The sequence below is a fragment of the Sphaeramia orbicularis genome, chromosome 1 (genome assembly GCF_902148855.1).
Source record: "Sphaeramia orbicularis chromosome 1, fSphaOr1.1, whole genome shotgun sequence".
Lineage (NCBI taxonomy): Eukaryota > Metazoa > Chordata > Actinopteri > Kurtiformes > Apogonidae > Sphaeramia > Sphaeramia orbicularis.
The window spans coordinates 25,495,285-25,515,301 of record NC_043957.1 but is presented as its reverse complement, the minus strand read 5'-3'; the positions used below and the strand labels follow the sequence as shown (position 1 = coordinate 25,515,301).

General features: G+C 38.2%; 1 protein-coding gene and 1 long non-coding RNA gene across 3 annotated transcripts in view; one reads left to right on the top strand and one right to left on the bottom strand.

The window, feature by feature from the left end:
- The window catches only part of slit1b (slit homolog 1b (Drosophila)), a 170,397-nt gene that overhangs the window by 87,046 nt on the left and 63,334 nt on the right, over positions 1 to 20,017 (bottom strand). For both annotated transcript variants that reach the window (XM_030132448.1, XM_030132458.1), the window contains exons 5-10: positions 12,991 to 13,062; positions 10,632 to 10,703; positions 10,411 to 10,482; positions 9,436 to 9,599; positions 9,203 to 9,350; positions 6,528 to 6,599 (exon numbers count right to left, since the gene is read on the bottom strand). In XM_030132448.1, coding sequence (XP_029988308.1) covers positions 6,528 to 6,599; positions 9,203 to 9,350; positions 9,436 to 9,599; positions 10,411 to 10,482; positions 10,632 to 10,703; positions 12,991 to 13,062 — 600 coding nt within the window. The remainder of the gene's footprint in view (positions 1 to 6,527; positions 6,600 to 9,202; positions 9,351 to 9,435; positions 9,600 to 10,410; positions 10,483 to 10,631; positions 10,704 to 12,990; positions 13,063 to 20,017) is intronic.
- Positions 1,282 to 19,262, top strand: LOC115418535 (uncharacterized). The gene is made up of 3 exons (XR_003935315.1): positions 1,282 to 1,294; positions 5,201 to 5,202; positions 19,152 to 19,262. It is a non-coding gene; the product is annotated as an uncharacterized LOC115418535 (long non-coding RNA).

The window sequence follows — 20,017 nt, the reverse complement described above, 5'->3', positions numbered from 1 at the left end:
ACCAGAATTTGCTGTGCTGGTTCCTGCAACAGCTAAAGCTACGTTCACACTGCAGGTAAAAGTCAAATACAGTGTTTTTGTCCATATGTGACTCAAATCTGATCTTTTTTTAAACAGTCTGAACAACACAAATATGATTTTTCATTCATTCAGTCGCTTGGAGCCTATCCCAGCTACTTATGGGCGAAGGCGGGGTTTACCCTGGGCAGTTCATCGCAGGGCTGACATATAGAGACAAATGACCACTCTCACATTCACACCTATGGGCAATTTAGATTAAGCAATTAACCTATCAATGCATGTGTTTGGATGGTGGGAGGAAGCTGGAGTACCCGGAGAGAACCCACGCAGACACAGGGAGAACATGCAAACTCCACACAGAAAGGTCCCACCCCCATTAACTGGTGCTGGAATCGAACCCAGGACCTTCCTGCTGTGAGGTACGAGTGCTATCACTGCATCACTGTGTCGTCCTGTATATGATTATATGAAATTAATAGAATATTTTCAGATCTGACCCAGGACACCTTCATATGTGGTCCTAAATCAGATACATGCAACTTCAGCCTGAATGGTCACATTTTATAGACAAAAGTAAAAGTCTGGTGTAATGCGACATTTGTGACAATTCTACACTGGAGGGGGCAGGACCCGGTGTAAAGGCCAAAGCGCTCCCCCGTCCAGACTTAACCCAGGGTTAAAGCAGCCAGAATATACCCCCCTTGACAAGATTATACCCCCATGATATCAGTAGTGTTGAGTGATATACACAAATATGATTTATTAATCAACATTTTATTGGGGGTTCAGCTCTGTCAGGTAAGTTAAGTGAGTAAGTTAAATCTGAAAACTCTAAACAACTAGAAGCACTCGGAGAGCGCAGACCTCCGCCAAGGCTGATCAGTGGCCCCCCCTGTGGGCCCCCCCCACCCCCCACCCCCGATCACCACCAAAATTTAATCATTTCTTCCTTATCCCATTTCCAACAAACCCTGAAAATTTCATCAAAATCTGTCCATAACTTTGAGTTATGTTGCACACTAACGGACAGACAAACAAACAAACCCTGGCAAAAACATAACCTCCTTGGCGGAGGTAATTACTTTTAGTACTTCAACCAGAAAAACTTCATTCATTAATTCTGTTTTTTCTGTTTTTCTTTTCTTGAGCTGATGAAAATACTGCATTTCCCACTGGGGATCAGTAGTTCATCTGTGTCTATATCTGCAATACACACAGTGAAAATACTCCGCGATAAATTACCTTTACCTTAAAACCTTATGTGATTTATGCTGTTCACGCTGTCATCAATGAAACAGATCTGAGTTGCATATGAGAGAAAACATCAGATCTAAGGCCCTTTTTGTCTGTAGAGTGAACTGCTTTGCATTAATAAAAGGGGAAAAAACTGCTGTGTTTGGGTTCACAGGGAAACAGCTCAGATTAAATTGACTTACTTTACTATTCCACACCAACCCACAGCTGCAGGAGTTGAGGTTATATCCTTGATTGCAATGTTATCTTCAACAAACACATTAAATAAACAAAAAAAGTTCAGCCTTGTTTCAATTAAGTCAGGAAAGATCAGTAAGATAAGCGTAAAAGACTGCTAAATAAATCTGGAAACCTCTTCATGCATTCATGATGGGGCTTGTGTTCCTATAATTTAAACTGCACCACTGATGTTAAAGTACTACTGGGAACTATAATATAATATAATATAATATAATATAATATAATATAATATAATATAATATAATATAATATAATAAGATGTTAACACCCTTTGTTCCCCTACACTTCCTGATTCCACCCTCTAACCACATAATTATAATTGCGCACAATGTTTCTGCACACTTATTAATGTATATTTATTTTACTTATCATACTGAAAATATTTGTCTAGTACATATATTAGTGCTGTCAAACGATACCTTTTTTTTTTATCACATTAATCACAGGGTTGATGTGGATGAATTTCAGTAAATCACAATTAAATATCATTCCTTTTTAATCTATATTAATCACGTTTAATTTGCAGGACCAAACTGACTCTAGAAAGAAGGGAATATATATGCACTTAACATGTTTATTAAATACCTTCAACAGTTTCAACAAAACAACTTGAAACGAAACATCTTGAAACTGTTCCATCTTGTTTTTTTTTGTACTCATATTTCCATCCAGAGGACCAACCTGCTGTTTAGTGTCTTCCATCTTTATCAGTTAGTTCTGCTGTCTGTCACTACCAGATTAACTGCCCATTTGTTCATGCACGACGGTAACTCTACTTGGATGAACTGCCTCAAATGTGTTGGAAGAGATGTTCAGTCACTCTGCGCTGCTGATGGGTTAATGGAGTTAAATTTTATATATACATATATATATATATATATATATATATATATATATATATATATATATATATATATATGTATATCAAAATTTACAATGAACATTTAGTTGTTTTTTTCTCAGCAGGCACTACGTCAATTGTTTTGAAATCAAACATATATTGATGTCATAATCATACCTAACACTATTATCCATACCTTTTCAGAAACTTTTGCCCATATGAGTAATCAGGAAAGCAAATGTCAAAGAGAGTGTGATTTGCTGAATGCACTCGTCACACCAAAGGAGATTTCAAAAATAGTTGGAGTGTCCATAAAGACTGTTTATAATGTAAAGAAGAGAATGACTATGAGCAAAACTATTACAAGAAAGTCTGGAAGATACTACTGAAGAGGAATGGGAGAAGTTGTCACCCGAATATTTGAGGAACACTTGTGCAAGTTTCAGGAAGCGTGTGAAGGCAGTTATTGAGAAAGAAGGAGGACACATAGAATAAAAACATTTTCTATTATGTCAATTTTCTTGTGGCAAATAAATTCTCATGACTTTCAATAAACTAATTGGTCATACACTGTCTTTCAATCCCTGCCTCAAAATATTGTAAGTTTTGCTTCCCCACCCTGTGTGTGTGTGTGTGTGTGTGTATGTATATATATATGTATGTATATATATATATATATATATATATATATATATATACACACACACACACACACACACACACACACACACATATTTGTAATATTGATAATTTCTTTCCTGCTACTCTTTATAATACTTGCATGGAGCAACTGTAACACAATAATTCCCCCTAGGATTAATAAAGTATTCTGATTCTGGTGGTCTCATGCCAAAGGTCAAGGCTTATTTTGGCATTTTACTTTTTAATTTGCATTTTTATCTTTGTGGTTTTATCTGTGCATTCTGTGTTGGAGTATTTTGCAAATGTGTTTTTGCTTGGGGCCGATTATAAATTAAGTGTATTTTCATTAAAACCGAAAGCTGAATCTGTTCCCCTTGGGCAGATGAATGATTTAATGGGTTTCCATGTGCTGTTCTGTGGGGTCAAACATACATGAATAGTTTTACTGTTCATTTTTTTAAAAATCCCCGCATGAAATAAAAACCCACTTATAAAGAGGAGAAACCCCAGTTCAGAGGATGATTGGACTGTGAGTGAGTTTTTCTTATGTGAAAGGCAGATTTGGAGAGCGTGACTCTGCCGTCCAAGTTAACATTTTTATATCTATGAGTTGGTTTCATGGCCAAAACCACAACATGTTAGATTATAAAACCCTTGTACTGCTGCCACAAGTCCGTCGCTCTACTGCCGTAACAAATTTAAAGACAAACCACTTAAACCAGCCTGGTAATGTAATCAAGCCACCTCTTAGGACTCATAGTGATGATGTAAAAAGAGCGATGGGGGGAGAGGGATAAGACTGAAAGGAAAAGGAAAACCACAAAGAGACAAAGATAGAGAAGAAGAATGTCTGAGGATGGAAATGGGCAGAGGAAGAAAGACAGAAAGAGCAGTGCAGCGAGTGGACAGAACAAAAGCCACAAAGAAAGAAAGAGAAAACTAAAACAGAGTAGAAAACCAGAAGGCTATAAATGTCATTATTGTGGTCAGATGTGGATTTTTGTAAACATATGCACAAGATCACAGTGATGTGCACTTGATTGATCAAGCGAGACCCCTAAAAGGCCTCTGATGGGGGTTATGCTTGTTGGCTGACATACATCAAGCGCTCCAGCACAGCGCTGAAAATCCACCGGGGCTGTTTGTTATGTCGAGGAGGAAAACCACAGCTCAGTGAACACAGGAGACAGAGGAGGATGGGAGGGATCCAGCTGGCAGATCATAATATTCAACAATACTGTTCTGCTCAGACGCACTGTGCCTCCAGGGACCGAAATACTCTCATCTGATTGGTTGAACTGCACTGAAGGTGTGGATCCGTTAAGTTCATCTTGACTCCAGGAGGAAAAATATTATGTATTCATCTAACATTATGATCGTCTTATTAGAAGTGGACGTGAAACACTAATAAACATGCACACGAAAACTCCGATCATTATCTAATTTGTGGAGGTTTCAGATTATTAGTGAACAGTATAATCTGGTGTGTTTTATCAGGCAACAGCAGTAATCTGATTATGAGAAATCAGATTAACACACCTGGATTTCTCCTCAATACTCCAATGTCTTCATGCATGTACCTGTTAATCTGATTTATTTAGTTCTTTTACATCTGTGCATGTATAAAAACAATTAAAATTGTAAAAATAAAGGAAGTAACATAGTCGAACGTGAGCGGAAGGAGTACATACTCCAAAAGAAATCCAATAATGGACTGAAATGTCTCAACCAGGGTTTATTGATTATCGTATTTCTAAACGCATCAGATCTGATTATTACAATTATTTGATTACTAATAGTTATCTGATTTTTATGGTCATGTTATCAGGCTCAATATTACTGTGGATTTTTCAAGTTGTTCGTCAGGTAAAATATAATATAATATAAAACATGTTATTCACTTGGATTTATCAGATCACAAACACAGTACTAAAGAGGTGTGTGTCTAAGGTTTTAATCATATAAATACATTAACAGTTACATGTAACAAACATATAAATACACAGAGTTATCTAATATATACCAATGCATCTCTGTAGATGCAGAATCTGGTTTTATTAAATTTTATATCAAAGTGTGAAAACATCACAAAATTTAAGATGTATAAAAACCTGATTTTCCACAGATACAGTAACAATGAACAGAAGTACAACAGTATTAGTTATTGATAGTATGTTATAATTTGTTCCTTTTTTCAACAAGTGGTGCTAGGCACAACAAACCCCACCCCTCCTACGTATTTTGCCTATTACAAGTAAATGCGAAGTTTTGTTTTTTTTTTTTAAATCTCCATCTTGCCCTGCTGGGGAGACGGAGGTTTTCAGAATACTGACAATTTTTTTTTTTTTTTTTTTTTAATATGGGTGTATAGTATTGAATAATGGCCAGAAAAGGAGTTTTGTACAATAAGATGATGTCACAGTGTTGACCTCTGACCTTTAGAACATAAAAATATCACTATGTTATCATTTTATCCTAAAATTTGGGTATAATTAGTGAATTAATTCATGAGTTATGGCAAAAAAAAAAAACATGCTTTGTAAAATCCTGGTGATCTTGACCTGTGGCTGCCAAATTCTTATCAGTTCATCTTTGAACAAAAGTGAATGTTTGTGCTAAATTTACAGAAATTCCCAGAAAACTGAGAATGTATTGACTCCAGTTGAAGCTGTTGTAGATGCAGATGCATCCAGTTAAAATATTTCAGCGTAAAATAAACACAAGCTGTTCATGCTGAAACATTTTATGCAGAGAACAGATATAGACAGAACAGATAAAGTATTGAACGTCATAAGTGTTTGTTCCTGGAAAAAGAAAAAGTACAGTGGAAATCCACAGTACGAGTGGCCTTCACACCAGCCGACGCTCATCAGCACAGAGCTGGCACAAGTAAATTAACAGAAGTGTTGGCAAAGTGGCAAAAGATTTTTTATTTTGTTAAAAAAAAAAAAGTCCACACAAATTAAGTTCAAGTCGTGCAGCTGCTTTACTTAATGACAATGATCTGGAGTATTTTCATAAGATTTTAAAAAAGCAGAACAAAGCAGATTTCTCTGGATAAGTTTATAATGAAACAACCTGCAAGTGCAGACAGTGATGAAAGTGAATCCAGAAAGAACAAGTTAAGGGAAGGGAGAGAGAAAATGCCAGAAATTGAACTACCTGACGCTGGAAGGAGATTCTCCTTCCAAACAATAACCCTCCTCCTCCTCTTCCTCCTCCGATCATCTCATCTTAAAGGTAAATAAGTTAATAAAACCAGTTTTTTCCTTTTGCATTGTCTTTATTATTTTTTTAATTAATTTCTATCTAACTGCACTTTTTTTGTTTTAGAAACCCTTAAAAAATAATTTTGGGTGGTTTTTGGGGTCTGGAAAAAATTTATCATATTTCAATTTATTTCAATGGACAAAACTGATTTGTAAAAACAAATAAATCGCAGCTCGGTCATGGAACGAATTAAACTCATACCGCGAGGTTCCACTGTAAAGAAACTGTAGAATAAAATGGTTAATAAAAGGCAACTCACATTCTACGAAGCTTCTTGTAAGAGGTGAAGGCACCTGGAGGAACTGACTTGATACCGTTTTGCTCCAAACGACTGGAAGGAGAGAGAAGAAGAAAGAGTAAGACAAATGAGTAGTTTGTCCACGGCCACAGCAGAACTTTCAGCTGTATGTCACAGCCGTCAACAGGCCTGTCTGCAGTTTCCATTCACACCATTAAACAGCCTTCAACACAAAGCGTTCTTTCAAAGATCTGGATTCTACAGGATGATTTACTCAACTTTTACTCAAACTCATTTTCCACAAAATGTAAGACATCAAATGTTCTGACTGAAGTTTGGCATCACATGTCTTCTTTCTCAGTGAAATTATTATTATTATTATTTTTTTTTAAATCAAGATCTGTTTTTTTGAAGTTTTGTCAATATAATACTAGTGCAGTGCTGAATGGTCCTTACAAAACCTTAAGTAAGTATGGGTGTAAATCAATTGCAGCTAGCACCATAAAAAACAAAACAAAACAAAACAAAAACAAGAAAAGCACTTGGAGAGTGGAGAGCGCAGACCTCCGCCAAGACAGATCTGCCCACCCCCAACCCCCCACCCCACCCTCGATCACCACAAAAATTTAATCATTTCTTCCTTGTGCCAGTATCAATATTTCCTGAAAATTTCATGAAAATCTGTCCATAACTTCTTGAGTTATCTTGCTAGCAAACAAACAAACACGCATGCAAACACACAAAGCAAAGTGATCACAATACCCCCTGGCAGAGGTAACCAGAACAAAACAAAGCAAAACAGAGCAAACAACAGACTGTACATAAAATAATCCCTCCTCAGTCATTGCCAGTGCACTACTCAGTGAAATATTTAAGTTATCTATCATTCTTCTACTGTGGCTTAGATAAATATTAGTCATGAAGTCACTTTTTCAGGAAATAAAAATTTTAAAAAAGCCAGGATTTCACTTAAACACATTAAGGCAATTACAAAATCAGCCTACTATCACCTTAAGAACACCTCAAGGATAAAAGATCTGATGTCTAAGCAGGACCTGGAAAAACTAGTCCATGCATTCTTCTTCAGTTGGCTTGATTATTGTAACAGCATCTTTACAGTTCTACCTAAAAAATCAATTAAACAACTGCAGCTCATTGAGAACTCTGCTGTCTTCACTATGTTGTCATTTGCTTCACAAAGACAGCGTGAAACCAGTGGATCGTCTCAAACAGGAAGGATTTCTTTGGCATACACAGGGTAAACAGGCATACTGACTGAATATAAGTTGCATATGGCAACAGGTGTTTTTATGGTTCTTCAGCTGTTACATGTATATGCTACGTAAGTTGCAGATAAGTCCATGGCTTGGTTGACGCAGCTGTATTCCAAAAGGACCTCGACCAAATTTACTCCCTACACGATGTTATGTAGATAGACTGTATGCAGAGCTCACAGCTTGTATGAACTTTATACTGAGTATGAGTGTGTCCAAAGGTCACATGTAGTATAATATGGCTAAGTAATGACATAATAAAAGTATAGATCCACAACTAAGGCGGGGTACACACCTAAGGATTTTCTCAAACTGAAGAGATTTTTATCTGGTACAGACTCCACATATGAAGACAAAAAATCAGATATTGAACGGTTTTGATCGTACTGTGTGTGGTGTGCTCCAATTATCTCAACACAGCACATCACTCACATAATGATTCTGTCTCACCACCGATCTAGAATCTAGTCCTCCAAGCCAGAAATCTCGCGTGATCAAACATGATCTAACAAAAACAAAGAAGAAGAAACATAGCATGACTCTGGAGCAGAGTTGTGAATCAAGTCAGGTAACCCCACTCCCAAAAAAAACATTAAATAAAAGGGTTGGGTAACCCATAAAAATACACAGGGATGGGTAAAAAAAAATGAGAAGAATTTTTGTGGGTACAGGCCTGGGTAAAATTAAAAGAAATGCGGGTAGGTAGCAGGCAAGGAAGTGAAAAAACAAAAATTCGTGGATGAAAATAATTTGTAGGACATTTAATGATGATGATCATCTAATTTGACCGTGGTTGATCCACATCTGGTTTTATTTTGAAGTGAGCTTTACGTCTGTTTACATCCGGCCACAGATGTCATTGAGCAAGGCATATTAGAGATTTAATGATGGCATGCGTTTTAGGCAAAAATTAAGCCCTTAAAAGTGAGTTATGTGTGAACAATGTGTTTAATAATGGGTGGGGTCAGGTTGCGGGTCTAATGTACACGGGTATGGGTGGGTCTGGGTTTGGAAAACTGGACCTGTGCAGGACTCTGCTCGGGAGTTGTCAGTTTTCCCCACACACGACCCAACCCGTTTTAGAGCTGATTATTGGGACAAATTCACTCTTAACACACCTCAGACCACAGGAGAATCTTATAAGACATAAGATAATCTGGCGTTTGCCACCCTTGGTTGGGAAGGGGTAAATCAGGACAAAAACAGCCCAAACATCTTTAAGCGTCTGCCCCGCCTAAGACCAAAAAAGCGGAAGACATTAGTCCAACTCCGAGGTCCTTCCACTGGCTGCCTGTCCATCAGAGGATAGACTTTAAAGTTCTTATTGCTGGTCTATAAAGCTCTGAACGGTTTAGGACCAAAATGCATCAGTGACCTCCTGACCCAGTATGAGCCCATCATTAAATCTGCTGTGACACTCACATCTCAGTCATGGCCTCTGGGAGGTGGGCAGGGATGGCAGTGAGACCCCGTCCTCTACAGTCCACGATATTGTTGCTGCAGGAACACATGGGCGGACAGGAGCCCGAGGCCAGGCTGCACGGCTGGACGAAGGCGCTGCCGCCATGACCTGGAAAGGCCAAAAGAAACATCCATTCACACCCACAGACTTGAACCCAAGTCAGGGTGTTGATAATCAGCTTGGGATGCTTTACCTGAGCAGGCGAAGTCTCCCTTTCTGAGCTCAGCGAGGTTGAGACCCCTGAGGGTGGGAGGAGAGCTGCACTGGGTGTAGAGGCCTAACGCCGGCCGCTGGCGTAACCACGGAGACAACCAGGCCAGGTGACAGTCACAGCGAAGGGAGTTAGAGTGGAGACGGCTAGAAGAGGACAGAGGGAAGACAAAAGGAGAGGAGAGGAAGAAGGAGAGGTGGAAGACATTAGAGAAGAGTTAAGAAGAAAAGTGGAGATGAGGAGAGAAGGTGTTTGGGAAGGAGGAAAGAGCAAGAAGTAGAAGGAAGAAAGAAAAAACAAGAAAAAACAACAAGGAGACAGGAAAAAGATGAATAGAAACAAAGGAATGAAGGGTGGAAGTAACAAAGCAAGGAAGGAAACAAAGGAAAGTGTAAAGTGTGATGAGAAATTACAGAAAAAAAGAGTCAATAAACAAGTTATGAAGCAAAGAAAGAAAAGAATAATTAACTGTTATGTATAGAACACAAAACAAAGTCTGAATATGTACAACAAAACAGAAAGAGGAATGAATACACAAACAGGACCAGGGACAAAACAATATATAATAAAAAGAAACCACACATTGTTAGTGCAACTGATTAGATGTGAGTGAAAAAACAGTGTAGAAGAATTAATAAAAGGCTTTTTTATGATATGCTTTGAGAAAAAAGAAAAAACAATCATGACAAAGGCAGTTAAGATTAAATGCAGACAGTAATCCATGGAAAAACCCTCCATAATATAAAAAAACCCCAAAACTAACAATTAAAGTGATACAACGTCTAAGATGTGACACATGAATATGGAAATGGAAACAATGTTGTGAGCAGCAGAAAACTAAATGAGACCAATATTTGTGTAGCTTTTCCCCTCTGTTTACATCTAGTTGTGGTTCTGAGGCCAGGGTCACTGTTGTGGTATTCTGGGTAATGTAGTGGGACGAGAAGAAGGACTCACAAAGTGCGGAGCTTTGGCATGTGGTTGAAACTGGAGACGGGAATACTGGTGATGTTGTTGTTGTTCAGCGTGCTGGGGAACAGATTGACAACAGGAAAACAACAGAAACACACGTAAGAGAAGAGGCTGAAGATTCAGGCATCGACCGCATGAAACGGCACCTGCTCAGGAAACTAGGACAGCTTTGTGTTACCACGGTAACCACAGGGTTAGGTACTCACAGCACTTCCAGTGATCGCAGGGCTCGAAAGGCCCCTTCCTCGATACAGCTGACGTGGTTCTTATCCAGCTGACTGGAAAAGAAAATGCACAACAATTCAACTTTTCTGTAGCTGTAAGTTTTGATTTTTTTTTTTTTTTTTTTCTCTGCCAAGGAGTTTATGTTTTCATCGGGGGTTGTCTGTCTGTTAGTTAGTTAGTTTGTTTGTCTGTTAACAAGATAACTCAGAAAGTAATGAAAGGATTTTGATGAAATTTGAAGGAAATGTTTATACTGGCACAAAGAACAAATGACAACATTTTGGTGGTGATGGGGGGGGGGGGGGGGGGGGCAGATTTTTTGTTTGTTTGTTTGTCTGTTTGTTTGTTTGTCTGTTAGCAAGATAATCCAAAAAGTTATGGATGGATTTGGATGAAATTTTCAGGAAATGTTGATACTGGCACAAGGGTCAAATGACTAAATTTTGGTGGTGATGGGGGTGGGGGGGTGGTGGCTGATCTGCCTTGGCGGAGGTCTGCGCTATTTTTTGAATGTGCAGTGGCTACATACTGATATTCTCAGCTCAGTTATCACAGATATGAAAACACAATATATTCAAACAAAAATAATAGCAAACATAAATAATACACTACATGCATGTAGTGTATGGTGTCATACACAGCCTGGTCTGCCGGTCATTTCAATATGCTTATGTAATGATTAAAACACTGCCCCCACAGGCTTACTGTCGGCACTAGGCATGATGGGTAATCACTTCATCCACCTCTAGAACAGGGTCAGTGTGGACTCATCAGACCACATGACCTTTATCCACTGAAACACACTCTAATCTGAATAGTTATTGAAGGAATGAGAAGCTTCTCACAGCATTAGTTATGGATGAAAAAGTGAAACATATGAATCACTGCAGTAATTATTCAACGGAAGGACGGAACTACACTGTTGTCCATAAAGTTGGAATAAAATATGTGTTCCACTTCTGATGAAATGATTGTGATAATTGTGATTTATATTTATAGATAAAGTGTAACTGGGACTCAGTATTTGTTTTAATGCTGCGTTCCAGGCCCGTAAATCACAACTTCAAACCACAACTCACGACTTTGTAATGTTTCAGGCAAGTCATGCCAAACTGTCTGAGTGCAAGGAATTACGGTAGCTAGATGTAAACAAACCAGCATGGCGGACCATACATTATGCTCATTTACAGTCATTTTTATCACCAAAAGTGCTTGTTCCTTGCTTATTTGAGGGAAACAGAGGAGAAAAAAAACAACGTATAAGGCAAGAGAAGCTGTTATACCATTAATGTTATGTTATTTGGATATTTGGATACGTGTTTGGTATTAATTTATTATTGCACTCAATGGACTGAAAACTAGCTAACGCTAGAGAAGCTGCTGATTATGCAGAACATTTCCAGATAAATAATGTCAGAGCAATACCTTGTTTTAAAAACAATCTGCATAAACACAGCATCCATGGGAGCTGCCATTGCTACATAACGTCAGAACTTGGAACTGGGAGTACATCAATCTAGTACGAGTTCATGGGTGGGAAGTCACAGGTTTGACTGCCATCCCAGTGCATTTTCACTGGTAGAAGGTTGGAAAAACACAAGTTACGGGTGGCCTTGAACACAGCTTAAGTCTCGTTTTCAGACCCACTTTTATTCTCTGGCTTTTAACTCTGCGTGAGGTGTATGGTCCTCTGTCTTATTTATTTATTTATTTACTTTTATTGATTTTATTACTTTTTAACGATTTGATTTTGTGTTATTTAGTTTTATGTACTTATTTATTGTTTCTAGTATGTCTCTTAATTGTTTTATTGTTTGTATGATGTGCAGCACTTTGGAAACGTTGATGTTGTTTAAATGTGCTATATAAATAAAGTAGATTGGACTGGATTTTACCTGGTCAAAGGTGGTTACTGATGTGTGAAAATAGGAATAAAAAGAGGAATTTGTCTGAAAACCACATCACCGTATTTGTATTATTTGAGTTAAATCCAGGTGGGGAGTTTTTTTGGGGTTTTTTTTTGTCCAGGTTGTGTTTATACATATTCATCAAATAGTGAAAAGTGACTCATGCTTTTACAAATTTAGCTTATTTTCTGCTGTTTCTGCTACTTACACTCACTTATCTCCAAATGTTGGATCAATAGCACTTTTTTTTTTTTTTTACATCATATAAATAGAACCATGCAGCATCCTTTTATTGAGTGTTTAATGGTAAAAAGTTTAAATTATCATAAACTGAAAGATTGCAGTGTATATACAGATGGACTAGATGCTTAAATTCTGTCCACAGTTGTCATTTTCTACATGTTTATTTGTGTGTGTCCATTGATGTTTTTACAGGTTTTTGAGGTCCGTGGCTCCTCTGAAGGCTCTCCTCGGGATGGCCTGGATGGCATTTTCACTCAGGTCCCTGAACAACACAGAAAAAACAATGGGATTAAACTCAAGACTGACAGATTTCACAAATACAGGGGTTGGACAAAATAATGGAAACACCTTAAAAAATCAACAAAATATAATTTAATATGGTGTAGGTCCGCCTTTTGCGGCAATTACAGCCTCAATTCTCCAAGGTATTGATTCATACAACTTGTGAATTGTTTCCAAAGGAATTTTAAGCCATTCTTCAGTTAGAATACCCTCCAACTCTTTTAGAGATGATGGCGGTGGAAATCGACGTCTTACTTGAATCTCTAAAACTGACCATAAATGCTCAATAATGTTGAGGTCTGGGGACTGTGCCGGCCATACGAGATGCTCAACTTCATTAGAATGTTCCTCATGCCATTCTTTAACAATTCTAGCTGCATGGATTGGGGCATTATCATCTTGAGGTGAAGGTGTTTCCATTATTTTGTCCAACCCCTGTAAGTGGTGCTTTCCCTTTACAAAAACTGCAAGTGCAGCTGTAATCTGCATTTTAATTTCAGACTTCAGAGGAAGGAAAACAAACAGCTTTCAGAGAAATATTGACAGAACAAATTCCACTCAAAAGAAAACCAACATGTCCATTTTGTCAGATTCATGATTTCTACTTATACAAGTTATTTACTCGGTGTAAATATTATTTTGTGCTTTGGCAATATTGTCTTGTTCAGTAGCTAAATGAGTTATTACTCTGTGCTGATCTGCCTTGGCGGAGGTCTGCGCTCTCCGAGTGCTTTTGTAGTTTACTTTTAAATCCCTAAATGGCCTCACCCCTCTCCTCTCAGAGCTGCTGCAGCTTTATATACCCCCCTGCTCTCAGGTCAGCTGATCAAGTGCTCCTGAGTGTACTGAAGTGTACCTTTACTGTAGCAGCTCCTAAACTAATGTAGACAGGCCTCCTCTGTCTGTTTTTAAATCCCATCTTTTCTCCTTGGCTTTTGAAACCATGCGAGATGTTTGAATGTATTATTTTTTTATTCTATTGTTTTATTTGTATTTGGTATATTGTTCTTATTTTTTTATTGTTTTTAATTGTACAGCTGTTTTATGTCTTTTAATCTATTCTTTTATTTTATAATTTTTATTCTTCTGTACAGCTCTTTGGTCCACTGTGGTTGTTCTAAAGTGCTTTACAAATAAAGTTGGATTGGATTTTGTAACACAGTCGCCCACGTTTTTGTTATTTTTGGTGATGGGCCTTCTGTCAAAACTTGGACTTTGGACTGAACCCAAACATCTCAAAGGGCTTCTCCTTTCAGTAACACTTCAGTAGCACTTCTCACTGCCTTTGCACCTCCAGCCGACACTGTGTTTAGAGAGGAGGTTACTGATGGGCCAGCAGTCATTACAGACAATGTGGAGTCTGCAGTCTCTTTGACAAAAATCTGAAAAATTGGAGGCTGGTGCTGCTGGATACTCAGACTAAAGTTTCCACAAAGCTTGTCTAGTCGATGAAATCCCTTCCATTTGAATGTGAAAAGTTTCTTTCTTTTTTTTTTTTTTTTTTTAATAACCTTTTTATTACGACACATTTTCAGTACACACATCTTCTCAGCACAGGTACAAACATATGTCCAATTTTCCAGTTTTCAAAAAAAAAAAAGAAACTAAAAAAAAAAACCCAAAAAAGGCTGATCTGCACCATTACCAGCTAAACACAGTTTCCTCCTTATCATAATGTTGATTTTTCCCTTCCAGTGATTCCAGTGAGGGTCACATGCACTGACAGACAGATTTACAGCACCGCAAACCAAGAAGTAATCTGGGAGATGAGAGACAAACAACTGTGTCTAACTTCTGTCAACTCTGAAACTAGCTAAGTTTGTGTAACCAGCCGGATAAAACCAGAATCAAAATGAATAAATGCATGTATGTGTGTGTCAGATAGACCACAGAGGAGGAGGATGTTGATCATGTTTGCCTGCCCTGGAGGACCTCAGACACACTCCATTAACGTCAGGGTCAAGCCATGGAGACAGACAGCAAAGGAAACACCCACTTACTGAGACATTCACCACTGATAGAAGACGTTTGGCTTCAAAACAGCGTGAAACCCACTTAAAACTGCCTACAAACAGCACATTCAGAAAAACATGTAGCAAGCCAGTGAACTGGGGACTGTTTCTTCTGAGCACTAAACACTAAGTAGCTGTGGGCAATATCACCAAGGCAGATACTGAGTATATTCATAAACAAAAAAGGACTAATGTCCCTGTATCTCACCCACATGTTCTATCAAGAATCAATACCAAGTTGAATTTGTGAGGTTGTCAGGTTCTGCCGCTATGTTAGAGTCCTGTGGTCTTAATGCAGGAGATCAATCTTTCAATAGAAGTAGGTGATACTTTCACTGGAGGAGAACTCAACTAATTAAATGAAAGTCTATATATGACTTCCAGCTAGTGATCAATAGTTACTATTAGGCCTGTCACGGTACACGTACCGAACCATTTCGGTACGCACCTGTTCGGTTCGGTACACAGCTGTACCAAAATGGCACAGTATGATGAGAAAAAGAAAAAGGAATGAAAGACGTTGTTCGATGCGGAACTTTAAATCTGCACAAGTTTCACACGGACATATTGAAGGAGCACACACTGACCCAAAATATGAAATAGCAGTTGATATAAGGCTAAAAAAAACCAACAAATATGATGTGAACCTAGGAGGAAGAGACTGAAGACCCTCCACCATCATTACAGTCCAGTTTGGATCAGTTCAGGTTCAGGTGAAAGACAACAACGAGGAAAGAGATGTTAATATGACGGACGTTGTTTGGCCCCTATGAGCTACGGTAGTTCTAAAACACTTACACCTGCTCTGTCTGTTTGTCTGTCTGTCTGTCTATCACGCACGCTGTATAATAGAGGAATAAATAGAATGTTCAAAGTATGTAAAGTTTCACTTTTGTTTCACGGCAGCGTTCGTTACGTTAGTTATGAACCACACCCCCAGGTATATCACTGTGCTACCCCCCTACCCCCCTGGCTCCGACACAAAAAAAAATATATATATATATACCCAATGCACACAGGCACATACAAATACACACATTGTCCTAAACAATTTGTTCTCTGTCCTAAAATAAATAATTTGGTTCATTGTGTTGTCAGCGTTTCTCTTCAGTTTGTTCAGACAGAATACCAGTTTACCCTCTTGTTAATGTTGCACTTCATGTGGAATTTTTTTGTTATTTTTATGCAGAATGTGAACTGACAGAACTGTGATTAGATTTTTCTTGTTTGTTCGAAACTACCTTTCAGGGAAAAGTGCAATAGTAATGTTTAAAATACATTTAGGAATATTTTATTTTCTATTTGATTTATAGCAGCAGAATTATATTATTCCTGTTTTTCTATATTCTGTTGTCTCCAAAAATTGGGGGAAAAATGTAAAAAAATTCATAAATGCATTAATAGACATTTTGAGGGGTTTTCTTTCTTCCCGTACTGAACCAAAAAAAAAAAAAAAACGAACTGTGGCTTTGAAAACCGAAAACGTACCGGACCGAAAATTTTGTGTACCGTTACAGGCCTAGTAACTATATTGATACCTCTAACCATTTCCATGTTATAAGCCATCCAAATATGGACCATTATAATTAAAAGTAATTTTTTCATATTTCAGAAATTCATCAAAAATTCAAAAAATAAAAATTTCTGAAAACTGTGAACAATCTTTGTAGACATTGTTCCAAGGAAATTACATGTAAGATTTGAAATTAATCCGACCAGTAGTTTCGGTGAAGAAAATTGTTGAAATCTACACATTGGTGACCTTGAGATGGACCCTTCTAGGCCACTCAAGGTCAAAGGTCATGGACCCAGACGAAACTCCATATGTGACTTCCTATCGGTGCTCAACTAACCATTTCCATGTTATAAGTCATCAAAATATGGACCATTATTAGCAAAGGTAAAGGTTTAATCTGTCAAAAATTCATCAAAATTTCTCAAAACTGTGAACAAACTTTGTAGACATTAACTATTGCATAGTTCATTACACTGCACAAAACCAGTTATTTGTATATGTTGAGTCTTGCCAGTAGTGGAGCCAAATATGCAAACAACAAACATATCCAGTGTACAGTAAATCTAAGAAAGGCGTCTGCAGAGGGGTTTTTATTGAAGTAAACCCTTATCTATCTGTTAGGCTGTTTAAGGTAAAGAGAAGAAGAGCGACCTTCGTTGTGCCTGATATATCACCAAGTGGTTTGGTCAAGAAGGCGAGCCTGTGCCGCACAAATCCAAGGCTTTTTCAGGAGACAACAGAAAAGGAACACTGTCTATGGTCTTGTGGCGATTAACCCATTTCTGTTGTCGAAGTGGTGATTAATGATAATAATAGTAATAATAATAATAATAATAATAATAAAAATAATAATAATAATAGTGGATTAGATTTATATAGCGCTTTTCTATGAACGCATATTCAAAGTGTGTACAGTGAGTCCATTATTCATTCACCCACACTCTGGTGGTGGTAAACTTAAACTACATTCCACAACTGTCCTGACAGAAGTGTGGCTGCCACTTCACGCCTACGGCCCTTCCAACCACCACCGCTGAACATTCATACGCGTTCATACACCAGTGTGAGTAGCAGCACTGGAGGTAAGGAGGGTGAAGTGTCTTGCCCAAGGGCAGACACTATGACAGAGCCAGATTCGAACAGCCAACCCTTCGGTTATTGGACGACCCGCTCTACCTCCTGAGCCACGGCCACCTATTACCGTGCTGGAGTACAGACAGTCCGTACCCAGGACTACCTTCTCAACTGGACTCGGCCTGGTACTCGAGCACAGAACAGTTGCATTCACATTGGTAAAATTAAACGGACTTTGGGGTCCAGCATACTTGGATAGGGACTCGACTACACTGTGTGAAAATGTAATGGTTAAGAATAGCAGAAGCTAATTAATACATTTATCACATTATCATTGTTTATGGTGGAAATAATATCAGAACTAATAGTACACGTAAATGTAAGACAATAAGAGTGTTTCCATGCTAAACTGGACATTTTCGATGCTGTTCTCTGTTATATTGCGCTATGTCACCACACTGTGAAAGGACTGTTCGTCTTGGTAAGAGATAAGAGATAAGATAAGATATTCCTTTATTGATCCCACAATGGGGAAATTCACAGTGTTGGTGAAGCACATTCGGTCAAATGGACAATAGGGGGAGCTCCAGTTCTACTCTCAGGGCCAGATCTACTAAGATCCCAATTTGCGTGTACTAATTTGCTTGTGTAATCTGGAAGTTTGCGTGGGGGGTTGAACCACAGTTTGCAGGTGATTTTCAAAGACTGCATGCGCAAATTACAACAGATGCAAAGCCTTGGAGACCGCCCTATTTAAACGAGGGTTTTGCGTCCGCTACTGGAGATAATACGCTGTAACAACTGCTCTGGGATCCACCAGCACTGATGGAACAGTGCGCTGAATGATCCAGACACACGGAAATGAGGTGGTCTCGGTCTGCTTCCAAATGGACTCTGGGCCGGTTCACTTCTGGTGTGAATATAACCGACCTCGAACCAAACCAAACCAAGGAATCCTGCACCTTTTTGTGCTTGACGAGCCACCATAGCCTCTGGAGGTAGCTGAGGTTTATGGGTGGTCAGAGCTAATAGCAGCAGCTATGAGCTGTGGACAGACGTGGAGGAATGAGGAAACTGAATGTGTCATTGACATTTGGTCAGATGCCCGTATTACGAAACTGGCTCTGACTGAGCTTTTCTTGAGTGTTAACATTATTTTCGTAAATTTGTGTCTGTAAAAATACAATTTACATTCCAAAAATAATTACTGTATGTAGGAGCACCACGTCTATTTTCATCAACATCAGCTGTCTCTGATTCACCCTGCCCCCGACTTTTCTGTCCAATGCCAGCACAGTTGGTCACATGAGTGCTTCTGTTCATGTATTTTGGTCCACTAGCAAAAAGTGCAATGTGAATGCGATCTGACCCAAATGAAAAAAAGATAAAGTCCGCATTTGATCCGAATCAAATAAGCGGACCAAAGGACTTTTCAGGTGTGAATACACCCTTAGTGCGGACTGTTAGTGTTACGGGTACCGCAGCGGCAGCACCGCGTAAACAGATATATTCCTGAAAAACAAGATAATAAGGATGAGGCAGGGCAACAGCATGTTGTTTTCTCTGAGTCCTCTGCAGTTATTTATTCATCAAAATCATGAAAAGCAGGTGCATTTACCTTCACAATCATGTTGTTTCATGTACAATTTGTTTTCAATGTCTTTTAACATTTCTTTTCAGTTTAGCATTTCAATTTAAATAACCATAACAAAATAATTCTCAGTATACAAAATAAATAAAATTCCCATACTTTTCTAACTGTATTTACTCTATTATACTACATGAAATACATAAACCTTGGCATAATCAACCATTTACTCATTACCATGAATGTAATTTCTATGAGCAAAGCTCATTCACTGTTAATAAAAAAACAACAGACTGCAGAGCACTCTAAACTTACTTACAATTTAAAACAGGTGTAATTTAAAATATCAGACTAACAGAATCACCATTTCTGCTTTAAATAAAAAAAAAAAAAAAAAAAACCTCTGTACATTCACCTAATATGATGGGACATAAATTACACGCAGCTAAATCTTAAATTAACACTTCTAACACATACGTATTCACATTTACCTACGGAGAATTACAGGTGTGTGCGCCACAGTGTTTAAGCTAAGGAAATACGTGCACCATTGTTAGCTAGCATCCCTCGTACATAGCTAATCACATGTTAACATTGAAACTGATACCGACACAAAAAAAACACATCTTATTCAACAAACTATCTGGCCAGCATAGTTAATTGACGTCTCCATACGATTTTTATCCTGGTTTTGTGATGTTATGCACATTACTAACCTGAAAAACAGGATAATAAAGATGAGGCA